Here is a 27,674-nt window from a genome sequence, read left to right as displayed (position 1 = left end):
CTGGCCTTGTTTCCAACACTCCCTGAAGATCTTCCAGTTGTTTTTGTTGCTAGGATCATGAAGGCAAAGCAGTCTACCATCACACAACCAAGAGTGCGAAGTGTGTGGATCCAGCACATTTAAGCCCATTACCATTTCCTTCACCTCTCTCTGGGTGTCAGCTAAATTACTAGCTCGTTTTGCAGCATCAGATGTCTTCTTATTTTCCACCACAGAAGCAATTATATGGTCTAAGAAGTTGGGCAGACTGGCTTTACCTTTGGCCCCCTAGAAGATTCAAATCCAGAGTTTAGTCTTGTAACAGCATACACATTAATGCGTACCCACTCCCATTCAGTTTTTATTCATGAACATTTTGCTATCAGAAAAACATGCAACAATAAACAAATCAGCTCAGAAACAGGCATGTATCCAGTAAGAACAGAAACAGCAATGTCCCTGCCTTATAATGGTAAAACTTAGAGTAATCTGCTACAGGCTATCCAGAAAAAAAAACATCATAGCCAGCAATCACGGAATAGAAAACTTAACTGATCTAAACTCTGTTACTTTAATGGTAAAAACAGTTTATATTTTTCTTAACTTCACTAATATCTCAACTCTATTTCCCCATTTTTCTCATTCTGTCACTAGGAAAGTGAATTCGATCCTGGCACAGGTAAGCTGCTGAACACAGGAGCATTAAATAAACACTGACAGAGAGAAAGTGGTTCCTGTCTGCATAATGCTAACAGAACAATCAGCAGATACCCTCTCTGGTTGTGGCATCCATGCTCCTCAAAGGGCATTTAAAATCCAGAAGGAATTGACACAATCTTAAATTCTGTTCTTATCTCAAAAAAAACCAACAAAAAAAAGGTCTGCCTATAGGGCTGGACTATAGCAAGATACTCAAGCCACTAGAAGTATTTTACATACTCAACATAAGATAAGCACTAACTGGATCCTTATTCACAGAACATCTATGGGAGAGGCAGAGGCATGACAGTTTTCTGTTAGCAAAGAGCTTCTAATTCTAGGAAAAAAAAACCCACAACACCGAAACCCAAAAAACCAGCCCAAAGCCCTAATACCCTCAACATGTACCCCCCCAAACAAAACGAAACAAAACAAATAGAGAAAGGAAGCTGAGTGAACAGTAAGAGCAAATCACTATTACTGGAATAATTTCACCATCTTCTCTAAAATTAAAGTTCAATGGACAGAAAATTCACTACAGAGCTATCAATCTAAAACATAACACTATTTATGACCAAAGATATTAATTTAGTAAAAAAAATATTCATGGAATTTTATAGAAGAGTCCAGGTCAGAAGAAAGACATAGAGACCATCTGGTATAACCTTCTGCTGAAATCAGATTAAGTCACCCTTGGTTGGATGAAGCCAAACCCTAACTTCTCAGGGAAGGGGATTACATTACTTCTCTGGGCAGCCTATTCCACTGCTTAATGCAAAGCGAGAATTTTTTTTTTATATCCAGATAGACTCTCCCCTGAAGCAACTTGTCTCCATCGCCTCTTGCCTTGTTACCATGCATCACTGTGAAAGGAGTAGAGAATGTGGAGGTACAACTACTTTTTAGATATGGTAAGACTGTTTAGATGTCCAAAGTATTCTCTTCTCTAGGATGAAGAGAAGCAGTTTCTTCAACCCTTCCTCGTGTGCCAAGCCCTCCAATGACTTAATCATTCCTTATGGCCCTCCATTGGACCTCCTCCAATTTTTCAGTGTCATTCTTCAACTGGGGAGACCAAAACTCGAAACGGTGTTACAGGCGGTGCCTAATGAACGCTGAGTAGAATAATCACATTCCTTAGTGTGCCCAGCCATACGCTTCCTGATGCAGCCCAGGGCAGTGCGCCTTTGCTGCACGGGCACAATGCTGACTGACGCCCAGCTCGCTGCCCTCCAGGACCCTGAGCTCTACTCAGAAGGGCGACATCCCTGGTAGTCAGACCCCAGCCCACACTGCTGCTTAGGATTTATTATCAGGATATAGTTTTCTACAGCCTGTCTTATTCAAGTAAGACTAGATCATAACATCATCTGCTTAAGATAGTCTTAAAAATAAGGTACCTTTATGCTGACTCTCTCGAGGCCACAAAGTAGCTAATATGCAGTTTATCAGAGCCAATGCTAACTACTCTTAAGAATGTTAAAGCTCCAGCAGAAGCACCAAGATGATTCTCCTAATGAGCAGCAGTGTATTATTCCTCTCAATCTGACCAACAGAAGTGTTATTCCTCAGGTATGTTTTATTCACATACATTTCACATGAAGCATGTAGGCATTCAAGTGGGGGGTTGGACAAGAGTTCCCCACCAGTTCTTTCAAATCTAAATAACTCTGTGCAAACCAGAAGTCAAGAAAGTGAAAAAAATAGACAATGGAATTGTCTCAAAGTGGTGAGAGAATGCATAGAGATGCAGGGACAGGGACAGAAGGTGAGATAGGTTCTCTGAAGTCTTGAAGAATTAACGTGCTTTAAAACGTGTGATCAAAATTTCTTTGCCTGTGATGAGAGAGAGCAGGAGGTGGAACTATTATTAGATTCACTTCCCTGTAGCAACAACATTTTTTATCGTACAGCCATACAATTACCACTACCAAAACCAAACAACATGAACTATTATTATTGTTCTAACCTTCCAGCCTGACATAGTGGGAAGAAAAAAAACCCACCTGATATTAGACAAGCCAGTTCATCATCTTCCTTATGCTATCTGCCTAAGCTTCTGGAGAAAATATTATCCAAGAAGAGTTAAGCCTTAATAAATTCCATAGAATCTATCTTTCACTTAAACTAGGTGATCCTGCTCTGGTAGGGAAGTTGGACTAGATGATCTTCAGAGGTCCCTTCCAATTCCTACCATTCTGTGACTCTGTGATTTCATGTATCACTCATTTGTTCAGGGTTGGCTTTTTTTGTGTGTGTTTATTTCCTCCAAATGAGACTAAAAAACCCAACCAAAGTATCCTTACTCTAGAATAGGCATCCAGAAATAGCAACTACACCTTAAATTCATACACTATCTTAAATACGTTTCAAATATACATGTTATTTTAAGGAACTCGTTTGCTCACAGGTTTTTGTCTTTTACTGTGGTATGCTCCTGCAGTATTTTTAAAGATATGGAATTTTAAGTAAGCTTCTGTAGGGATGCTGATTATCAATTAAACAATTTAATGGCTATATTTAACTCCCTTTCTTGATCTCTTGCAAGAAACAGCTTCTCCACAGTAGTAGTAAACCAAACCACAAACTAACAATTAGCATCAAAATTCTCTACAATTTTATGGCATGGTGAGTTTTGTTGAGATATTGCATTTGTTTCAACATTTAAGAATAAGATACTATAAAAACATTTAGATGAAAACCATTAGACCATCACAAATTCTTCCCTAAAACAGGTATCAGTGAAGGAACAGAAATTATTTACCGCAGAAGCTGCAGAAAAGACCGGAGGAAAGGGGATTCCTGTGTCTAACGGGACCTGAGGAAGCTTTCCTGGCCCTGTGTGCAGTAGATCTCTGAGGCTGGAGCCTTCAGCTTTGTTGCTAGATGTCACTGGGCCCAAGAGGAGGCTATTAAACAACTTTGGGGCTAGTGGGGAAACCTTTGCACTGGAGTTGAAGGAATCCAATCCAAAGGGCGAATGGGATTCTTTATTAAGCACTGACCTCAGTGATCCCGATTCTGCAAGATAAATACCAACATTAGGGGGAGGGAAGAAGAAAAAAGGCAAAAGTTCAAATGATCACAAAGTTCTCCGAAATTATTTGCTCTTGCATTAAAGAAAATGCTGAGAAAGTCTTTTGGTAAATTATCACTGCAACAGCAAATAAAGCATTTCAAAGAGAATCAAAAACATTATATACTTCAGACAGATTTTTACCCTTCATATGCTGTTAAGATTTTTCAGTAGAACAGTAGATCCAATCTGAAAGTGTTTGATACCCAAGAAACTACAACCTTGTAACTGACTCAAAAAAATCCGAACCCCAAACATTTCCGTGGCTTTCTCAATTAATGTTTCAATAGGAAATATTTCAAATTTTAACTGTAGTCACAATATTACAGTAGCTAAGCACTGCTAAACTAGCGAAGTCATGAACATGTAACACTGATATACAAAGTAGCTGTAGCTACACACATGGACAGGAAAAATTCCTAGGTTAATCACGCTACCTCTGACAACTGGGAGGTGTGTTCTGTAAACAGCTACTTCATACTGAGAATCGCACTCAAGCTATTGAGTATTAAAGAAGTTTTAAGCTTTCATCTGACCCGAGTGGACTCTAGTCTCTCAACTTTTTGGAAATACACTCTTCACACAGCGCACACAACCGCTTTATATAAAATGACAAAGCTGCATCTGAAATGAACTGCTATCATTTTACATGAGGATACCAGCTACTTATAACTTAGAAAATAAATACAAGAACTGGCACTGAAATAAACTGGGAGTGCCAAGACACTATGTTTATCTTCAGCTGTATCATCATCTTCCCAGCTCTGCATATTCCTAAGCCTGTAAAAGAAAACTGGTTTTAAGAGGCAAAGGAAGAAAAACGACCACATGCTTTTCTATTTAGGGCTAGGCACTCTCACAAACAACTGTAACCAGGCAGTACATTATCATTCATCTTTTGATTCCAACCCCAGAGGGCATGTCTTGTGCTCACCTTTTGTTTCTTCTTTTGCTTTCTGCGTTGCTAAATCCGCAAGCCAGTGTAAGGCTGATGACGGAGTTGTTTCTGGACAAAGCGGTCTGGTAGTCTTTATTTCACCAGTGTTATTGGTTGGTAATGTCTCTGTTTTTGCAGATTCTTCTATCCTACTATCACTTGCTTCAGATTTTGGAACAGTGTCCATTTCTAGTTGCCCTACTCCTGCTGTCCCTGCTCCAGTGGAAAAGGTGCTCTCACTTCCAGAGATTGATGCACTAGGATTTACAGCTGGAAGCTAAAACAAAAATATGAACAACTGCTAAATGTTGGATAAAGGGAATAGTTCATCTTGGGAGACATTCTGGCTATCCAGCACATTCAGCTTGGTTGGTTTTCATCTGTTCATTTGCTTTAAGTGCACAGCAGAGTTCCTTCATGCTTATGCAGCAGCAGAGTACAGGTGCCTCCTCTACACGTACATTAGACCTTGCATTGTGGTGTGAATTCTTACCACATCACCTTTCAACACCAACCCAAGCTTTTCAACTTCCTTTTTTACAGAAGGACTTTTAATGTTGACAGTAACAGAATGGCTCTAGATCCATGATAGCATTCAGGAACAATAACAAAGCAAATGCACCTGTTGCAAGCTACTCATAGTGGTTTGTTTCAACGTACTGCATCAATATCAACGATCTCCCACCCAACTTCTAAAAAAGAGCATTAGTCCAGATATCCACTTGGTAAGTATCAGCTGCAGCACACATCCCAAAAAAGCATCCCAGAAGATTTTTGCTCAGCTAAAACACTCGGAATATATACGGAGAAAATAAAGTTTGTGTTTCACAATAAATTAGTCTAGAGAATCAAACATTTTAAAAATGTCAAACAAGCTAATTCCAGCCTCAAATTACACACCTGTGATATTCCATTAGTGACAGCCGGTCTCAACACCGATTTGTTCTGTCGGTTAATACAAGGACAATTGGCTTTAATACCCCATTTGCCTCGTGCTGCATGAACCATGTCTCCAATATTGTAAAGCGCTGGAAATAAAGTTAAAGTCTTTAATATTACATGTAAAGAAATCTAAAAACGAGGCCTTTACTATAGTATATATTCAGAGGGGTGAGGTTTTTATAGTATTACTGCTAAGTATCTTTTAAGATCGCGTGCTATAATGAGACACTTGTCTCTGAACAGTGTGGTGAACTCTGCTAATACCAGCTTTGTGATGTTACTGAGAGGCTGTCAGGCCTGGCAAATCCTACAGATTACAGTCTGCTCATACGATTCCACATAGGGCCCAATAATACTGCAGTGAGGTAACTCTGAACAATCGAAGAGACTATATATACCCTGAAGCAACGTTAAAAGGATCTAGACCACAGGTGGCGTTCCGTTCTCCTGTATCCTCCCAGTAAGAGGAAGGAGGTAACAAACTGAGAAGGTGAATGTCTGGCTGCACGGCCAGTGCCATACTCAAGGCTTTGGCTTCTAGGATCATGAATCTACTTTGAGAAGCCAAGTCTCCTGGGAGCTGATGGGACTCACTCACCTACGCAGGGCAAGACAGTCTCTGCCAACAAGTTGGCCATGTACACAGAGAGCTTTAAACTAGATTTAGTGGGAGAAGGGGACAGAAATTTGAAAAACAGAGAAGAGCCAGGGGCTGCTGATGTATTAGGAACCAGAGGGAAACACCCATGAAACGCCTCAGAAGAATTCAGGGACGTTCCTCTCAAGAAGTGACAAGGTTGACAGCCCCGATGAAGTGCCTCTATATACTAATGCATGTAGCATGGGTAACAGGCAGGAGGAGATGGAAATCCCTGTGCAATTAGCAAGATATAATATAATCCCTGTCACTGCATGTGATGGGACAAATTGGAGAACTGGAACACTGTGGTGGGGTTTCTCTCTATGCAAAAGAATGGAACAACTGCACAGAGTTATCTTTGAAAAAGTGATGAACAGGTTGACAGCTTGTAGGTAAAAATTGGGGGCCAAACCACCTCGCTGTTGGTGTTTACTACAGGCTGCCTGACCAAGGGGAGCGTGCTGACAAAGTGACAAAATTGACAAAGCCTTTAACTACAGGAAGCATCATGCTCACAGGCTCTAGTCCTCATGGTGAAATTCAACTTCCTTGACATCTGCTGGAAACGCAGCACAGCAAGCTATAGGCAGAGAGGGACCTGGGGGTGTTGATAGCCGGCTGAAAATGAACCAGCAGTGTACCCAGGTGGCCAAGAAGGCCAGTGGCATCCTGGCTTGCATTGGGAATAGTGTGTCCAGTAGGACCAGGGCAGTGATTGCCTCTCTGTACTCAGCACTGGTGAGGCCGCACCTCGAGTCCCGTGTGCAGTTCTGGGCTCCACAGTACAGGAAGGACATGGAGGTGCTGGAGAAGGTACAAAGAAGGGCAACCAGAATGATTAGGGGACTAGAGGGTAAGTCCTACGAAGGGAGGCTCAGGGAGCTGGGGCTGTTCAGCCTGGAGAAGAGGAGGCTGAGGGGAGACTTTATTGCTCTCCACAACTACTTGAAAGGCAGCTGGAGTGAGACGGGTGTTGGCCTCTTCTCCCTAGTGAATAGCAATAGGACAAGGGGGAACGGGTTCCAGTTGCGCCAGGGGAAATTTAGATTGGATATTGGGAAAAATTTCACCAAAAGGGTGGTGAAGCATTGGAATGGGTTGCTGAGGGAGGTGGTGGAGTCACCATCCCTGGACACGTTTAGAAAACGGCTGGATGTGGCACTTCAGGAGATGGTTTAGTGTTAGGGTGGTGTAGGGCTGTAGGTTGGACCTGATGATCTTAAAGGTCCTTTCCAATCTTTATGATTCTATGATTCTATGTGGGTTTAACAGTGTCCTGGTTTGAGCTAAACAGAACCAATTCTGTTCAGTGATTTTACTTTTCCGATAAGCTTCTTCTAAGAGATTGTGTTTTCTGAAGTTAATAGCACAATTTTTGCATACAGTGTCTGCTACTAGAATTGGTAACATTTATTTACAGTTACTACCAAGGATTGGTATATAGAAAGACTTTTGCTTATGCTTGTTCCTATAGTAACCAAGCTCACTGCTAAATCTTGTGTGTCATTGTTGGGGTACCTGAAAGTAAAAGGGTCACAAGGAAATAAAAAGTTGCACCTCTGGGGAGGAACTGACAGACAAGTGACGAACAACAGAATTCCATTCCACGCACATTTTATTCAGTATAAAGCTGAGGGATCAAGGGAGTTAAGCCCTCTTGCTATAATGGACGGTGTCCAAGGAGGACTCCCCGTTTTCCTGTTTTGAGTGCACCCTCAACAAGTTTGCAGATGACACCAACCTGAGTGGTGCAGCTGATTCACTAGAGGGAAGATATGCCATCCAGAGGCACCCTGACAGGCCTAAGGAGTGGGCCCACGTGAACCTTGTGAAGTTAACAAGGCCAGGTCCCCAGTAAGGGTTGGGAAAATTCCCGGAATCAACAAAGACTGGGGAATGGATTGAGAGCAGCTCTGCAGAAAAGCACTTCACAGTATTGGTAGATGAAAAATTCAACATGACCTGGCAATGTGCACTTGCAGCTCAGAAAGCCGTATCATGTCCTGGGCTACATGAAAAGAAGCGTGGCAGCAGGTTGAGAGTGGTGATTCTTCCCCTTAACCCTACTGGGAGTCCTGCACCCAGCACAGGACAGACATGGACCTGTTAGAGCAGGTCCAGAGGAGATCCACAAACATGATGAGAGGGCTGAACATCTCTCCTATGACGAAAGGCTGAGACAGGTGGCATAGTTTGGCCTGGGGAAGGGAAGGCTCCAGGGAGACCTTACTGTGGCCTTTCAATGTGTAAAGAGGAATCATAAGAAAGGCAGAGAGACACTTTTCACCAGGGCACATAGTGACAGGACAAGAGGCGATGATTTTAAACTGCAAGAGGGTAAGTTTAGAGCAGACACAATGAAGAATTTTTTTAAAGTGACAGTGGTGAGACACTGGTACAGGCTGCCCCAAAAAAGCTGTGGATATCCCAGCCCTGGAAGCGTTCAAGGCCAGGCTGGACAAGGCTTTGAGCAACCGGATCTGGTGGAAGATGTCCCTGCTCATGGCAGGGGGGTTGGACTAGATGGTCTTTAAAGGTCCCTTCCAAGCCAAACCATCCTATGATTCTATGATTTTGATGACTAGCTCTAGAAACAGGGAGCACTGATCATTTACCTTCCATCCCTTCAACAGAAAAAGATCTACCTAGCAAGTTAACTAAATTTACTGATACAACTAAAAACAGCTGAGCAGAAGTCACAGCTAGTGTCATAAGGGTGTTTATTTCAAAGCCGTGGTTTGATCTTACTTCAGTTACCTTCCCTTCCACTGTAGCAAGTAGAATTCTCTAAATCCATGCTAGAAAAACTAACCACCTTAGTACTTTTTGCACTTGCTTGTCAGAATTGAGACAATTTTTTTTAAGTTTTCCTTTCAGGTTTCAAGCATTACCTGTACCAGGAATGATCTGTGTTGGCATAAGATTCTCTGGTTCATGAGACTGACCCTTTGCACACTTCAGCCATGAGAAGACCTCCTCATCACCAATCTCCTCTGTCTCTGGGATAAAGACACAAAGCAAGTGAAATTTTGTACAAAAGGCACTAACACTTTGTAATACAGAATATTTCTGTATCTACGGGGCAGAGGATTAACCTAGTGATCTTAAAGAAAAACTATAAATACAGACCCTTAAAACAAGATCTACAGCAACTTTTTTTGCCTCTTCAGATTATAAAACTACCACAGTCACTTTCTCTTCATCTCTAGTAGATTGTTATTTTTCAATTACCTAAAGATCTTGGCTTCTAGCCTCAATTTTTAAGTATCACACTCAAGTTCTCATTATGCTTTCTTAAGTTATTAAGTATTTCTGTCTCTTTTTGTCAACATCTCCCAAACTTTTTCAACAAAAAGTATCTACAGATCTGTTCCAGGAAGAAGAAACAGCTCTCTTGTCAGCGTGTATACTTAATACAGCTAACAAGTTGCAAATTAATAGTTTGAAAACTAGTCTGATAAATCCGTAATTCTTCAGTTGGGCAGAGTACAAGAAGGATTATACAAGACTTCATTTCATTGTTCTTTAGACCTGCTATCTCCATAGATGTTTCTGCAACACAAAGTTCAGAAGTCTCTTGAGGCAAGTAATGTTATTTAAGTAATGCCTTGGTTCCACATTTTGCCCCATTCCACTATTTTAGACTTGACCAACAAACTACAATTACAATATTGTTCTCAGGAACTCACCAACAATAAGCAACATATATATATATATATACACACACACACGTACACAGATACACACCCTGCTTAACTTGACACTGTAAATTAACCATCTTTTCAATGCTGACCCTCCTCTGTACACCAGTGAGTAAAACCTTCTCATATGCCCGGGACATCTCTTCATTTTCACCTGGCACAGGTAAGGTTATCATATTTATTTCCTGCCCTTGAACCACGTTTATACCATATTGTCAGTGATATATTCAGTCTCAAAAGCTTTTTCCAACCATGTACAGTAACAGATACGTGAAACACTGTGATTCTACTTACTTTCAACTATTTCTACTGTGTCCTGGCTAATCTCATCTTAAAGATTGTTATGTTCTCTTCTGGTGTATTCTGCAGTGATTTCATAGGCTTCATTGTTATACTCGGTCCGACTGGGATGAAGTTAATTTTCGCCACAGCAGCTCATGTGGTGCTATGATTTAGACTTGTGACCAAACAATGCTGATAACACACTTGTGTTTTAGCTATTGCTAAAGCTCCCGCCTCCCAAGCTGATATTCACTAACTCTCCCACAAAACCCTTTGCAACTTCAGCAAACTGTCATCTGCCAACACCACCAAGCTGTGCAATGCGGTCAGCACGCTGGAGGGAAGGGATGCCATCCACAGGGGCCTAGAGAGGCTGGAGAGGGGGGCCTGTGCAAACCTCACGAAGTTCAATAAGACCAAGTGCAAGATCCTGCACCTGGGTTTGGGCGATCGCCCAAGCACAGACACAGGCTGAGCAACAATTGCATTGAGGGCAGTGAAGGCAGCCCTGCAGAGAAGGACTTGGGGGTGTTGGTGGATGAAAAACCGAATGTGAGCCAGCAACGTGTGCTCACAGCCTAGAAAGCCAGCACCCTGGGCTGCATCCAGAGTAGGGTGGCCAGCAGGGCGAGGGAGAGGATTCTGTCCCTCTACTCTGCTCTCATCAGACGTCACCTGCACTACTGCAGAAAGTCATGGACTTGCTGGAGTGGGCCCAAAAGAGGCCACAGAGATGCTGAGAGGGGGGGCTGGACCACCTTCCCGGTGTGGACAGGCTCCGAGAGTTGTGGCTGTTCAGCCTGGGGAAGAGAAGGCTCCAGGGAGGCTTTACAGCAGGCGCCCAGTACCTGAAGGGGCTACAGGAAAGCTGGGGAGGGACTCTTCAGGGACTGTAATGATACAACAAGGGGTAGCGGTTTCAAACGGACAGAGGGAAGATTTAGATTAGATATTAGGGAGAAATTCTTTTCTGTGAGCGTGGTGAGACACTGCAACAGGTGGCCCAGAGAGGGTGTGGACATCCCAACCCTAGAAGTGCTCAAGGCCAGGCGGGATGGGGCTTGGAGCAACCTGGTCCGGTGGAAGGTGACCCTGCTCATGGCAGGGGGGTTGGACTAAGTGAGCTTTAAGGTCCCTTCCAACCCAAACCATTCTGTGTCTTTATGAACTTCCCAGTAACTATCCCCACTGAAAGACAGCCCACTGAAAGACTACATTGGGAGAAACCAATCACGTACTCACCACTACGTGGACGATTCTTCCTCAGCCTGTAACAGTCCAGACAGACCCCAAAACCACACTTGCGACAAACCCAGTGAATATTGAAGAGTGTAGTTTCACATACATCACACATTTCCCTCACACCACGTACTGCTCGCTTCCACGCCACCTTCTCTATAAAGAGAAAGAATATTAGGTATTATTGCTCTGTCGTTTTACAGTTTTCCCATCTAATCTGAGAATATCACATCAACATTGATAAAGAAACAATTCACAGAAACATAACTTGAAGGCAGAGTATAGAAACATATACTTTTTACATCCAGAGACACATTCTTCGAGATGCTAGTCTTGTGACACTATTAAAATCCCCATTTCTAAGTGCAGGTATGGTCAAGCCCCAAAATGCACACAGCACCTTACAGAGCTCTGTAGTAACTGAGTTTCAAGGACCACTTAGGGAACTTACAGGAAAATTATAAAATTTCTCCTAGCTTTATGAACAAATTATGTGAACTTTATAGTGAACATGTATTCAGCTTTACTAATCGGACGCCTGTCAGCAATTCAGATTGTAACACATTTGCTGCCCAAACGGCTGCCCTTAAACATTCCAGAAGGTAAAGGGAAAAATCAGGTAGTCACAGCTATCCGTGTGATAGGCTAAACTGGACAGCTTTAGAAATTTTTTTCTAAACCCACTCCCCTTTTCTAGTGGCAACGCTGGCAACTCGTTGCTCAGCTGAGTCTTTGCAGACTGAACACAGGTATTGCTCCTTCCCCAGAAAGCATAGCTGGTGAGCTTGGTAAGTGTTCTGGACTTATTCCTATTTTCTTAGAAGCATGGACCAGCTGATTGCGGCATTTATTTATTGAAAAATAATGTAATGATGTCTGGGAAAGTTACTGTCAGTTTCCCTAGTAGCAATGTTGCACTGATCCACAAGAAAAATCCCAAATACTGGTCTCACAATTACACACATCTCAAAGAAGTTAACATAGCCTTCTCTTTAGGAAAAGAAAGAAAAAAAGAAAAGAGGAAGCATTTTAACTACATTGAGATATTGAAACTGTATTACACTTTCAACTCTATTCCGCTGCATTGTACACACATTACACAGAGAAGACGGACACAAAAATGTCAAGCTTACGATGTGGCTCCACCATCATCATTGCCTCCTTCTCTGACATAACAAGCTGGCAGAACTGGTCCCCAACATTTGCCAGGATATATTTGGAAGTTTCCAGATCAATCCCTTCTGCTGGGGAGGGGGAAGGAATCCATAGGCTCATGGCGTCAGGGTCACTCTGCTGTGGGTTCAAGAAACCCTCTACTCGTAGAATACCTTTCCGGGTAAATATCAGCCTGCAGAAGACAGGGTGGAGTAATTGAGAAAGTGCTCAACCACCTTTAATTAACTTTTAATACCATCTATGTCAGAATAGAAACCCAGAAAGGAGAAAAAAACGCTTGAGCTAGAGTGCTACACTCTACAGTCCGTACAATTTTTATGTGAATCCAGACAACACAAGAGACTAAAGGTACACAAAGGCAATGGCTTCAAAACCCACTAGAATCAATCTCCTGGTCCCAGTAAGTATTGGTGGGAAATTCCACATACATGGGATTGCTACAGCTTGGTAAGTCACATTTCTCTATGCTATTAATAGAACGACATGATAAAATTTGGTTTATTTGGACTGCTGCATGATGCTGCTTGTAAAACTCTGCATGCTTCTCATTCTCTGTTTTAACTCAGGAGAATGTTATTTCCCAGCTTTTGGGAAGCCAGTCGTTCCGGCACGGGCCGCTAGCTCTTGGCAACTCTTCTAAGAGTTCACATTATGTGACATACAAAAATCCTTGTTGTACCTACTATTCTTGCTACTGCTCTCCACAGAGCCAAGTCAAGCTGTCTTAGCAGCAGCTGTTGATCTTCCTAGCCTTTGTGGGGTAAAAGGTGTAACAACATAAGTTACAGAACCCTGAACATCTCCTGGCAGTCATTTTTGAGCAAAACCAATCTTGTCTTTAACCTTAAAGCTAGATTGATTTTTAACAAATTCAGGAAGAGAAGCAGCTATAATCCTTAGCAGGTGGGTGGCATATACTAAAAATTCACTTCATCCTTTATGTGCCAGAAAGTGAAAAAAACATCCTACTGGAAAAAGATGCATAGCACTTGCTAGAACAGACAGTAAAGGAAGATGAAGAGAAGCATGACAAGTTAAAAGACTAAGATACATACACAAAGAAAACACAGTTAGTGTTCTACTCCTAAAAATCAGTTTTGTACTCAACAAAACTTAGTCAAACACTAGCGTAATTTTGGCAATGTTTTGTTACTTGTTGCCCAAATTAAAATTTTGTCTCTGTTCTGCCCTCCTTATGAAAGAGGGACAGAATAGTTATTGCACACAAACTGCTACCCAGCAGTAGAATTCTACTCAATAGTGCAAATTTGATCTCCTGAGGCTGGACCTGGAGGCTCACTTAGTATCATATAACTGTATCTTCCAAGAGCAGCTCCTCCTGCCCCTGTTTCCAGTCAGCTGATGCCGGCAATGCAAGACACTTAAAATCTTCACTATTGTACCTAAGCACATTAAATAAGTAAAACATAGTTACTTTGTGCTTGGACACAGTCCAAGCTCTGCACATAGACTGCATATGAAGGAAGGAAGGATTTGAGCACCTCCGGAAATGGAAGAAGCGACATGCCACAGTTGAGTCATCCTGCTCTTGCTCCTTAAACTTGCGGTACCGCTCCAGACGGCACTCCCGGCACTTGTGCAGATGTGGAGCTACATTGATGCAAGAGCCATCCTGGAGAAAAGGCTCACCTGACTGCTTCAGCTTCCTCACCTTACTCATATCTTTCAGCACAGACTGGCCAACTGGGTGAAGCAAAGTAGAGATAAAACTCCGTTAGTCAACTGCAACAGCCAAAAGGTACTTGCCCCAGTAAATATATTTTCAGAGATCTGTATGCTCATACTCCTGCAAATCCAGTAAGAATGTTCACATCTGCAGCCTACCACACTTTTGTCCTGATAAATATATGCTTAAATATTTCTCACAGTGAACATGCTAATCCACGCACAAGCAGCTTTAAAATTTTGCCTTGTAAATATCGGGTGTGCTGCCTATTGAGCATAAACGCAGTTCACACCTGCGGTTAGTTCACATAGTTAATCACGTAAGAGATATCCCAGTATCCCACCTCCTCATGCTTCCAAGACACCCTGCATTCAAGCCATCACCTTTTAGGGGAGCTGTGCGAGGCCGGCCCTTTGGGGCTTGCTTCCCTTTTCCTTTCCCCAGCAGCAGTTCAGCATTGCGCTCTGCGTTGGGGCCTAGCTTTGCCATCAAGTGGTCCGGGATTCCCTTCATACAAGCCTTGGCTTGCAACTGGTCTTCAGAGTCACTCAAATCTGACAGGTCACTATTGGTACTGGAGTCTGAGTCCTGCTTGGACATCAGGCTCCGCTCATCTAGAGAGAACCTCTTCACAGCTTCAAAAGGGGCTTTGTTCTCCTGTGGAAAATCTGCCTGTGAAGAGAAAAAGCCAGGCGGATGTCTGCCAAACACATTAGAGAAAGTTTTCAGAAGAGGATTGTCCTGCTGCCCAGGCCCAACAGCTGGTTTTTCTTCTGTTGGGCTGGAGGAAAGCGTGGGCATCTCAATAGGCTGTGTCAGGTTGCTGGTCGGTGAGCTAGCGCGGCCATTCCCTACAGAGGAAGGGCTCTGAACACCAGCAGCAACTGTTGAACCAGCAGTACTGGAGATCATCTTGGAGGAGTCAGTTGTTATAAACAAAGTTTTCTTCTTAGATAGCGAAGAGTCTGCAGAGGTGAGTGATTCTGGCCAGCCAGAAGCAGCCTTATGACCCACAGGTGTAGTGGGGGTAGAAACCCCTGTCTGAGATGAAGATGCAAAGCCACTGAAAGGACTAAGTTCTGCTTTCTCAGCAAATGCCAGGAAAGGGTTTGAGGGCTCCTCTCTTGATAGCTTTGGGGGCTGTAAAAACAGATTTTCATGACTATCTGGGGGACGAGCTTTCAACAGACTTCGTGAAAAGGCTGGAGTCAGAGTAGGCATAGATTCCACAGGCAACTTCCGCTCCACAGAACCGACAGGCTGGGCTCCTGATTTAGGGTCCGTTGAAAGGATTTTACCTTTACAGATCCCAGCACTTGCACTCTCTGTACACTGCTTGAATGAGTCTCGACTAGAGGCATCTTCAGTCAAGCTCTCCGAAATGACTGTGAAGTAGTTACTGGAAGGTAGATTTTGGGACATACATTGAAAAAACAAGTTCTTGGACAGATCAGAATCTTTCTGAGCCTCTTGTCCAGCACTACAGCCAAAAGAAAATCCAGAAGGCTTGCTTTCTGGAGTGACCACTCCATTTGACTGGCTCCTCCCACCCCCAAATACCAAGGACTGGGAAGCACTTGGGAGAGAGACTCCAAATCCAGAAGAAGCCAAAAGTGAATTTCGGGAATTCTGAAACAAAATTAAGAAGCATTAACGTATTACAGGATTCTTGCTTGAATCAGCAATACTTTGCTTCATCTAACTGTATCGTTAGCATTGCACTTAACCACCTGTAATAGAAACTTCCAGCAGAATTGTTTACAAGGAAGAAAATTCTTTAAAGATTCTGCTAGACCAATTCTTCCTACCTACAAGCTATTGAAACTGATGAGCTAATGGTGTACATTACATATAAAAGATACATGGAGAAAATGAACACTTCTCACACTTTACAACAAAAGTGAGGCACAAAATAATGTGAACTAATTCACAGAAAAGCAAATTACTTAAACTGCTGATGGTTCTACTTCAAATCATCAAGAAGGAAGCCTTAATTAAAACTGCTTTTCAGTAATCTCTTGTTTTTCACCCTCCCCCAGGATCATCTTGATAAGCTTCTCCTACCTAACCAGCACCTTTGAAATAATTAACTTTGTTTGCAAAGTTAATTAAACAAAGAAGGCCCTCTAGCAGTCAGTGAAAAAACTGTACCTGGTCACAGTAAGCCACATCTGCTGACAGATGTCTACTATGTGGAGCCTTCCAGGGAATTACTCAGTAGAAGTTAAGCACAAAGGGCTTAATCTTTATGATCTTCAAATGCTGGAAGTATTTCTGACTTGCAGTTTTCTCCTAGACTTGTAACTGTGACATGGAATATTCACTTGCTCTCTTCTCAATCTATACTTACTCAGATTTTCCAATTCTCACAGTTCTTCTGGAACAGATCAAACTCCTTTTCTCTGAGTTTCTATTAGAAGTCTTCTCACAAGGAATACTCATGATTAATAAACTTTTATTCCAAGGCTATGTTAAATACAACCACAGCCTCTGTGCAACACATTCTATTGATCACTAGTGCCACTGCACACCTAGTACACTGCCAACTCATGTTTAGCTTGTTCCTCATTATCAACCTCCAGCTGCAATAACTTTAGTAACATACTTACGGCCCCTGTGACAGTTCTTCCAGATATCAGAATTTCAGATGCATCTTTTTAGAGACAAAGTAATTTTCACAAACCAAGTTCTAACAGTTTCAAAAAGCACAGGAATGCAAATCAAGTAATCTCAAGGACCAAATCACACCATTATCAAGTGGATAGTTTGAAGCAATAACACATGTGAACTACCTACAAAGCTCTTACTGACACATGTCAGAATCCCTCCCTCAACGAAAATAATTTGAAACGAACTAGTGTTCTGTTGGCAAATTCTGAAGCCAGATCATTAATAATCATTTGAAACAAGTGATTTGGAGTTGGGGACAGGACAGGAAGGAGAAGTGGTAACAAAGTTCCTTTGCACAATTAATGTTCTTGTGATCGTGGTGAAGGGACGAGCGGTGGATTGTGTAGGTTTCTTAATATCACTGATGACAGATACAATTTTGACTGTTCATATACAGAATTTGTAGTTGCTCCCAACTCCAAACTTTTTTGGGGGGAGAGGGGTGGGTGGGCAGGGGAGGAAGAGAGAGCAGGTTATATTATAACAATTTAATTACGTAACACTCCTGACAACTGCCCAGGAAAGTGGTGGAGCCATCATCCCTTGAAGTATTTAAAAGATGAGCAGATGAGGTGCTCAGGGACATGGCTTAATGCTGGGTTAACAGCTGGACTTGATGAACTTAAAAGGTCTTTTCCAACCTAAATGATTCTATGAATTCTATTTCCCCTTCACACCTTACCATCCAGGAATCCTCAACCCAAGGTAAATCTTACCTTCCCCCCCATTCCATTAGCTAACAGAAAAGACAGGAATGAAAGCAATCCACCCAGCCTTCTGGCAATCGCCTGGGACTCTCCAAGGTATCTCCTGTTTACTTCACTTTTTTAATACACTGCACTGAGTTTCTTAATTTTTGCTTTACTTATTGAGGGAGTTTTGGGATTTGATTACTTAAGTGTTCTATTTTGTTTATAACAGGGTTTCCCTTATACTTTTCCACTTTTTCCCTTGAAAACAAAGACATAACAAACACGTTCAACCTGCTTCCGCACTGAGCTCTTTATTAAAATTTATTCTAAAGGTACCCATCTCAAACGTTTTAATTATTTCTTTGTTTTCAGCCCTAGATAATATAGGATGCAATTAGCCAATTTTTCTGCTACAGAGATACCACAGCTGCAACAGCCAAGTCAGGCCTCTATAAAAGGTCCTCTAAATGTAGTCTCACTGTTTTCTCATTGTTTTTCTGGTTTTGAGGCTTTTAAAAGTAACTTAAATGTTCAACTCAGTGCGCATTCTCAGGCGTATTTGTTTATATAAAGGCAAGAGATAATAAGTAGGTTATCTTTGATATTACACAACAAAATCACATTAAGTGCAGTGCTTAAAGCGACTTTAAGGCTGCATTTGTCAGATTAAGGCTGAATAAAGATAAGAGTGCTAAAAACTTGTCTCTTGCAACCCCTCCACCAATTATCTTCATTTTCTTTTGAGTTCTTTCTTAGATCAAAGAACAGAAGTTTTCCTTTGGGAAGGGAGGGATTCAGAGAAAGAGTCGTTTTCTCAATTCCATGGACACACTTTCCAACAGGAATTTGCTGCAGAACATCTGTTGCAAATATGTACATATGTACATCTTGAATATGCTGCATCATGAGCTACTCACCTCTCCCTGGGCTTGCGATCGGCCTGTTTTCAGTTTCTCCTGTCCACTAACAGCTGGCAAACTGGTATCAGAGATTCTCACAGTTGTTGGTGTCAAAGCAGTTGTAGTAACTGCAGTTGCAGAAGTCACCGTGCCTTGACCAACCTGTTCCAGTGATTTTCCTGGCTCTTTACATCCAGCTCCAACTAGTAACGCTTGTCCAGCCACAGGGGAAAATGAAGTGAAGGGCAATGGTGTGTCACCACCAACTGGCTCATCCTGGACTACCAGTGTTCGGCCATTCTCTTTGGTGTAAGTGGCAAAGCGAATATTGCGATTAATCTGAGGAATGAATGAAGGCAACTGTTTTGCCCTTGGATCTAGTCCTGTATCGCTATTGGAGACTCCTTTCCAAGGACTTCTGTTTGCCTCACCTCCATCACTACCATTGCTATCCACCTCACCCTTCTCCTTTAGTTTCTTTGTCGCAGGATCACACCCAGAATCTGAAGTATTTTTCCTCCTCCGCCCATCCTTTCCCTCCAGGCTTTCTTTCTTCTTTTTCCCTTTAGATGATTTAGCTGCTTTTACGCCACCTCCCTATAACAGACAAAACCATGCAATCACTGACAGAACAATCAGGACACGTGTTCGAAGAATAGTGTTCTCTTAGAACAGAATATACTACACTCTTCTTAAGCTGAGCAACATTTAATCACAAATAGAGATATCTAAGGAAAAGTGTCATGTGAACACAGGGCACAAGCATAAATTTATTAGAATATAATCTTCACAAGTTTTTTTAGCTGAGCTACTTTGCTGTAGCACATACCACATCATGGTAGAATCTGGGAAACCTGCAACATGGCCATACTCCAAAATAGTTCCTGCTAATGCATGAAAACTATCTGCACACTGCTTTTTGCTCCAGGTCTAATCCCCGTAGTTCTTCTGAAAGGCACACCTTCTGTCCACTACCCAATGTCTACAACGTTTAACTACAGGAGACAGAGCTTGCCCTTTAGCCTAGGGTAAAAACACAGGTTCAAATGTTATCGTGAAACCTCTCAGCTGAAGCAATAAAATGCCACAAGCATACACACCTGCTTGAGAGAACCCAGGTGGTAATTTTTAGAAATGCCTAAAAAGGTCTGTGAGGAAGCACAGAGTAATCCCATTAGAAAAAGGCAGTGAGCACAGATACATTCTTTGTCAGAGCACTACTCCTTGAAATGGAACACAACCACCACGATTACTGACAAACACCCCCAAGATCCAGGCTGAACTTAGTATAACAGGCCTGAACAAAAAAAACTGTTTGAAGAAAGCCATGACCATCTCTCAAAGTATTAATGAAAATTTTCCTCTTCGAATAACATTATCAAAAGCCCACAGCAAACAAAGCATCAGTTTTCAGTTGTTTCCATGGTTTAGATGCTTTAGATATAAATCTTTATGAAGTTTCACACTGTATACACAAGACCCGAAATGCTGTAGTACCTCAGTTGGAGAAGTGTTATCCATTACCACATGAACCAGTCGAGGATCCACCGACTTAATTTCACCACTCTAATTTTCATGCAGATTGATATTGAGGAGGTAGAAGACAGAAAAGAGGAGGTTAGATTTTTAGTTCAGAGTATATAATATCAACACAAGAGAACTTAAACAGAGGGTTACCCTCCAGCCCCTCTCCTCTTTGCCTCTTCTTTCTGTCCCACTTCCTTAGTAATACTACTGCCGGTTTCTCTTCCATCCTTTTGCTCCTTCATTTCAAGAATTTTCACATTTGATTCCTACCACTGTTTCCCTGTATATTTGTTCTAGTGCATTAAGCACAGTTTTAAAAATTGATTTAGTATTGTTCTAGCCTTCTGCAAATTCACATGCTGGATGTAGAAAAATACCGTGGGAAAGTGCATTGATTTATGTTAACTGTCCTCATCAGCATCTCCCCAAAAGGAGCAGTGAATACCCAATCTCTCTGTGCTTAGAGATTACCTTTTTATTTCACAGTGGGTATGCAGTAAGTTGGGTGCTTCCTAGCACGTATCTGCTGAAAGCATATACTCCACAATTTCAATGCCACAATTTCCATGTCTTTCCAAAGTACTATCCATATTTACCATACATGACATACTTTTTTTTCCTGTGCACCAGCAATAGATCTCATAGTCAGAGCACAGGATTACTGTAAGCAAGTGCGACACAGGATTCACTGGGAATGTTCAACGCATTCATTTCACACGTGTATTTTATGGCACACGGAAAAGCCTATGGAGGCAGAGGGCATGGAACACAGGACAGGACCCCAAAGAAACAAGAGGAATGCTGCTGCAACAGTAATTTAGACACAGCACCACAGACCTGCTCCTAGTTGCTCCTGAAGAAGGAAGCCATTAGGAGTAGGCTGCTGGTAAGACTGAACTATCTGCCAGACTGCACAGAAGCGTATAATACAAACCAGATTAGTCTAGCAACGCACAGATTTTCTGTGCTGTTTACAACACCTCCTAGGTTTACCAATAGGAACAGGGAAGGAGTAAACAGCCTAAGCTAAACTATGTCATTCTGTTTATATTAAGACTTCACCTTCTATGCTACACTTATCTCAAATCACTTGCATAACCTGTCAAGACGGAAGCTGAGAAGGCACAGGAAGATCACAGCGCAACGGATCCAGAAGGTAAGATTTCTGTACATCAGCACATTCTCCCATACAGAAAGCCACCTGGAGTATTTTTTTGTATAGTATTCATTTCCAAAGAAATTCTTACAGCTCATATAGAAAAAGCAGCCTCTGTATCATCATTTATTGCAGAAAGTCATTATAACAGGAAAAATTAGTAAATTGCGAAGTGGATAACTACTCATCTTTTAAAGCAAATAACAAAGAACTAAAAGTACAAGTTTTGGTGAAGCTGTCATCCTCCACAAGATATCAGGGAATGATATTTCAGCAATGCCAAAGCAGTGCTTCATACTTTTACCTCAGCCATCGACACCTCCATAAGACGAGTTATCGGGTCTTGACGGCTCACAACTCCACAGAGCCAGCTATTTTCATCCTCGGGTTGGTAAACCTTAACTCTTTGGCCTTGGACGCTGTAAGGACCTGGAAAAGGAGGACTTTGACTAGATTTTCCAGACATGCTTTGTGTCATATTAAACAGTCATACAAGAGAATTCTGTGCATATAATTAGGGATTGAACTATCACTTTTCAGATGGAAAGAAATTAAACTGCTAAGTCTTCTGCTGCAAATCCTTCATAAGCCAAGCATTCTATTGTAAAAAGTCAATGAGCCCTTGCTGCTGTAACTCAAAGCTATTTTAAAGATAAAATTAATACTGTTTGTAAGTGAAAAAACCCACCAAAAATATACTCACTCCTTTGACAAAACCAAGCCAGACAGGGGCTGCTTCCTAACTACACTCTTTTGTTTTCTTACAGGTCCATAATTATGAAGCATGAATCCAGTGGACAGTCATAGCATTCTGACTCAATCCAGATGCATCAAATCTCAGTACAAACTGCATGCAGTTCAGAATAAAAACGATACACATTTGCAGCTGTGGAAAATTCAATAATCGCACAAATACCCGATGTCTCTAAACAAAACAGTCTTAGTTCTTTGACACAGGTAACGGATCATCTACAGACAGGTTTCCTCTGAACCTGCCCTCACTCTCCATAACATTAGCATGCAGGGCTTCCCTCCTACCCCAAGTCCAGACAAAAAAAAAAAAAAATCTAAACAACTTTGTTATTATTAGATCATCAAACTCTACATGATCCAACAGCCTGCATCTGATATAACCAGAACTAGGCACTTCAGAAGAAAGCTCCAAACTGGACAATTCTGAAGCTACTTACCCATGTAAGAAGGACTGTCCTCATGGCATTTTTATCAATAAACATTTATTTAACTAAAAGGCACCAAATCCCCATAAAGAATTACACCATCTTTCAAATGCAGTACAGTGACCTAGCTCTAGGGTGGCAACCTGGCCCATGAACCCAAGCTCTGAACAGAAAAATCATTTTAGCACTTGAACTAGAAGATCCCAGTGTGACAACAAGCCCTGCAATCAGGCTTAACCATAGTAGGCAATTCAAACGACAATTAAAGTATTAACTCTCTGCTGAGCAGCCATGGCCACACCATATTTTAAACTTACACAATTCATGTATTATCAAAATGCCAAAATTTGAATTTGATGTAACCAAAGAATTTTTTTAAAGATCAACAACTACAGAGTAACTCCACTTCTAAATTTCCAGAATTGTAAAACAGAACCATAGAACATGACCAAAACTTTAAAAATTCTGAACTAAAACTTAGAATACGGGAAGCTGTAAATACATAGATGTTATCAATAATACGTTGTCCTACTTTAACTACATCTTCAGGGGTCACTCCCAGTAGGTAATTCCGGTTGTATCTCAGCAACTGCTTACCTGTATCTGTGAAAATAATGCTTCTTCGTAAAGAACTTGCAAAACAAAACAGAAAAGTGACCTTCCAAATCAAACAGTAGTAGACAACATTGCTATTCTCCTTCACAAATCCCAGCAATAGTCTTAACTGTTCCACAGCATAGTAACTCTGGGGCAGAAAAACAGTCTCACCTCTACTAAATATCTCCTGAAGCTTCTGGTCACTGATCAATGCATTGACAGACTCTCTTAGTGAAGGCTGTTCCTGCAGAATCTGATTTTGACTCTCTGTTCCCATCTGTCAACAATAAACAGTTTTAACATAAAAGCACAGTCTTTTAAGGTAATTGAATAGTTAGTTTTTAAGGGAAAGCTCTTCTTGGACTGCTCTCATACTTAGAGACGAAGAAAAGTAAAATAAGAAAAACATTGCTCAGCATGCCAGTAAGAAAAAGCGAACTAGCTATGCAAAAATGATGCTTGACAGCTAGCTCACCAATGAACCAATACAGAGAGTAACCTGGGACTTTTCCAGTGCAGATGGAGGTTAGGGTAAGCACCTGGAAATGCAGGGAAATGAAATACAAATACATCACAGGACAGTTGAAGGAGAAAGACAAAATATGTAAGTGAAACTGTAAAAAAAAAAAAAAAAAATCAAATAAAAAAAATCTGACAAACACAGCATAAAGTTAAATTTGCACTTTAGCTGAACACAGTTCAAATACCTGAAACAAACGTAATCCACTGGCATCAGACAGGAAACGTAAATGTCTGTCCAGAAGAAACTCCACTGGGACCACAGAACCTAAACCCAGTTTATCTACTAGAGGTGTGAAGGTCTGTGATGAACAAGAAGAAACAAAGGTTATAAAAATAACTAAGCTCACATAGAGGCCAATATTTGTTTTCACATGCTCACTAAGTATCACAAAGAATAAAATTTCATTTCTCAACTTGCACCACTCAGTGTCTGAGTTTTATTGCATATTATTTATTCATTACGTCTAAGCCAAAAATTCTTGCAAGTGTGGCATGCCACAAGAAGGAATTATAGAAAATTGGTTCCACCTCTTCATTAAAACCATAGAATGGCCTGGGCTGGAAGGGACCTTAGAGATCATCAAGTCCAACCTCCCTGTTTTGGGCAGGGACACCACCTCTCGACTAGACCAGGCAACACATGGGGACCGAGCGGGAATCGAACCCGCGACCTCGGTGTTGGTCCTTGTTGCCAGCACCGCGCTCAAACCACTGAGCTAACTGGCCCCCTATCAGAACTAAGTAGAACTTCAAGCAGAACTGAAAACACCTTTTGTGGTATTTGTTTTTTCACAGATAATCATCATCTGATGCTCAGGTTAAAAAAAAAAAAAATCAAACTCTGGTTAATGGTTCAAACTATTCTACATATTTTGAGTATATCCTCCATTTTTACTCCTGTACAAAAGTCAGGTGGAAGGAATTCATAAGCTTATTATTAAATGATAACTTTTTTTTTGGCTAGTGTTTTTGGGAAAAAATGAAGTTCATTAACACCTGTACTATCAATATTCAATCACTAAAAACACCTGGCAGAAGCAGAATAACCTTACAGCATAACTGCTGATGGAGGAAGAAGTTGCCAACCACTAGAGTCTTTGAAACATGTTATCTGTCTCACGCTCACACTTACATGATTTTAACACACAAGTATTCATGACATTTTTCCTTTAATAGCTCTCATCAAGTTTGTTCACACTCCATTCTCCTGTACATGACAGCATGAAGACGCAATTTATTTTCTTAGTTTACACAGAACTATTTCCTAAAAGTAAACAGGACTAGAAGAGACAATGAAAGACAAACACACATTCATAAGTGATATAACTCAAAAAGCTCCCCAGAACCAAAAAACAAATCAAAATGAAAAAAACACAAGCACCCCCAAAAATACCATCCACTTTGTAACACTAAGGAGCTGGCTGCCCAGAACGCTCCACGCCACACATGTGCGCTCTGGTGTACTCCCACACGGGAACTTCCCTAGGCCTCTAGCACCTCGGGAAAGCCGGAGTGCCCGCACGGCTGTCCAGAGTACAGCGGATGGAAACGTTTTTTCAGCAAGTCTACAGATCCAGCTTGAGCTATGGCAGAAATACTCTAGGATGTCAGCGGACCCATATTTGCTTCTAACAGGTTCTGACACAACTCATTACACCATCAGTGTGTGGACTGTGGCAACACGCCCAACTCACTCAGGTGTTGAGGTATTTGGGAATCAGCTGAAATAAACTGGTCCTGTATAGACAGAATTTCCCAAATGAAATTAAACTGATGTTCATTCCTGGAGACAAGTTGCAAATACACTGAAAGGGTAACTCCACCTACAGAAAATCCACTATATACAGACACTCTGCTGTAGAGGCCTGGCTTTCTTCTGCCTTAAGACAACCACAATAAAGAAACCCTCAGAGAAAGAGGCAGTGCTGAACTCGTTCCTTTAAGCCCAAGTATCCATTTAAAATGCTACATTCAAATCCTATCAAGGCACAAGGTCCTTGACTGGAAAAAACACTGCAACGTGCCCATGCCCGAAATGCAGTATTAAGATCAGAAAGTAGGAACCCAAGCAGTCCAAGGACTGAAGAAAGAGAAAAGACACACGACCGGCAAAATAATGTGTCAGACAGCATGAAAACAAGGATAGGAAACTCATGTATAATCTTTCTTCTTCACAAGCCATTAAGAGAAGAAAGAAGGACATAAGAAACATTCTTGACGCTCATCAGGATGTTTATACAATGTGTATACTCAGACAGGCTTCCTAAAACATACTGGCTTTAGTCTCAAGTGTCATGGCCTGTAAAGCATCCTGTAAACAATACGTACAACCACTTCAAGAAACAGGAGCAAAATGTGTAGGTGATGTAAACTGATGCTGGGACACCTGTTAAAATGATACAAAAATCTTTTAACATACAGAGCTCTAGAGAGCCCTCAGTAAGATCAAAAGGTTTATTTTCACAATTCAGAAAAAACTAACACACTTAAAGTTCTAAAATAGGGAAAAATAATCTTTTCAGATACGTACCACATTTCTTTAGAGACCTGCTGGTAAACAATCTCATCTTGGCGATATAACAATTGCTGTGGTAGGAACTGGATGCATACTGCCTCTCAGATGACTTTCCAAAGGTGCTGTAATTACCAGGTAATTCCTCTCCTATTTACCATTTAAAAAAAATCCATCCCTAAGCAATTTTGGTACCTGCGTAACAGTGCCCTGTATGATATCTAAGTCTCGTGTTTCACAATACAGTTGATGCAAACCTCTAAGGATAAGAGAGCTTTTGGTCAAATACTCACCAATGCAGGCCACTGTGCTAGTGAGACTCGAGTCCCCTGAAGCACAACTGGATCATTTCGAGGTGCCCAAACCAATGATCCTTCCAGCAGTAACACGATAACTTCTTCAGCATGGACTTTCACCCAGGCATGTTGCTTCCAGTTACAGCCATCAAATTCCACAAAGATCTGATTTAAAAAAACCCAAACCAATTAGAAGGCATTTCAGCTCTTTTCAGACACTGAACAGAAAAAAAAAAGATTTCTACAATCCCTATGGATAAGGAGACAGCAGCTTTAGTCAGAGAAATCAGGGTAAGTATAGTAATGATAACACTGAGAACATCACATCTAAATAGCTGTCAAACACTACAAACGGAAGGGGAATCAAACTGGCAACATTTACTAACCTAGGAAAATCATTTATCCCCCAACACACATCACTGCCCCCAAATGCTGCATTTCCCCATAAAAAATTGAAGATATGAAAACTGTTTATCCCAAAATGTAACTGATGACCCAACGTAAGCCCCTCCCACATCAGGATTTTTTAAGAATATTTATACGCTTTCACTGGCACTTCCACACAGCCCATATTGACGGGGTTAACTGGCATTCACAGAATTAAATACCGCAGTCAGGAAAGTTTGCATTTGTGAAATCCACCCTATAGCACAAGTTTTGTGTTGCCTTTTACATTATTAAACTCCCAGAATCAAATGTAAATATTTTGGATGGCATGAGGCTATCCAGAAATACCTACTTACCGGATTTTCCACTACCTTATTTACAAGTATAAACCGCCCTGCAATTCTAAATCACTATTCTCCTTTTTTCCTATCACAAAGAACAAAAGCTAACACCATACGAAATTACATGGCAAGAATGCTAAGAACAGGAACACAGGCTATAAGTCTCATTCCACGACCTAACAACTAGGGCTATTAAATGTTAACAGGCAGCCGCACTCCAATTTTTCACCTATAGAACTTATATGCTACACAAATATAATCAAATACACCAGATGAAAGGCAAGAACTTCCGAATCAGCTAAGAAACAACTTGACCGAGATAGTCAAAACAGAATTTTGTAACAATGACAAGATCACCGGGGTAACAGGGCACTAACGGAATACAGACAGCTCTGCTTCACCAGCAATCCTCACTGAAAGAGGTAGTAGAGACCCCTCCTACACTCCTCTTACCCACTCCTGTTTGACTCAAAAGCTCAAACTCCAAACGGAGAGGGGGAAAATAAGAAGCAACTCACCCGATGATTCTTGAACTCCAT

At 41.4% G+C, this 27,674-nt stretch overlaps 1 protein-coding gene across 1 annotated transcript; it reads right to left on the bottom strand.

Moving 5' to 3' along the window:
• Positions 1-27,674, bottom strand: KDM3B (lysine (K)-specific demethylase 3B; the record flags this gene model as incomplete). The annotated part of the gene is made up of 16 exons (XM_009867429.1): positions 27,654-27,674; positions 26,405-26,572; positions 23,785-23,898; positions 23,249-23,354; positions 21,607-21,731; positions 20,117-20,185; positions 18,638-19,216; positions 14,742-15,987; positions 14,174-14,375; positions 12,629-12,843; positions 11,499-11,651; positions 9,165-9,272; positions 5,592-5,719; positions 4,689-4,968; positions 3,443-3,699; positions 1-267 (listed from the first exon to the last, which is right to left on the bottom strand). Coding segments are annotated over exons 1-16 (4,038 nt in total), but the record flags the coding sequence as incomplete, so codon positions are not given.

Source organism: Apaloderma vittatum, unplaced genomic scaffold (assembly GCF_000703405.1).
Source record: "Apaloderma vittatum isolate BGI_N311 unplaced genomic scaffold, ASM70340v1 scaffold8244, whole genome shotgun sequence".
Taxonomy (NCBI): Eukaryota; Metazoa; Chordata; class Aves; order Trogoniformes; family Trogonidae; genus Apaloderma; species Apaloderma vittatum.
The sequence above is the reverse complement of the archived record's forward strand: the minus strand, read 5'-3'. Positions and strand labels throughout refer to the sequence as shown.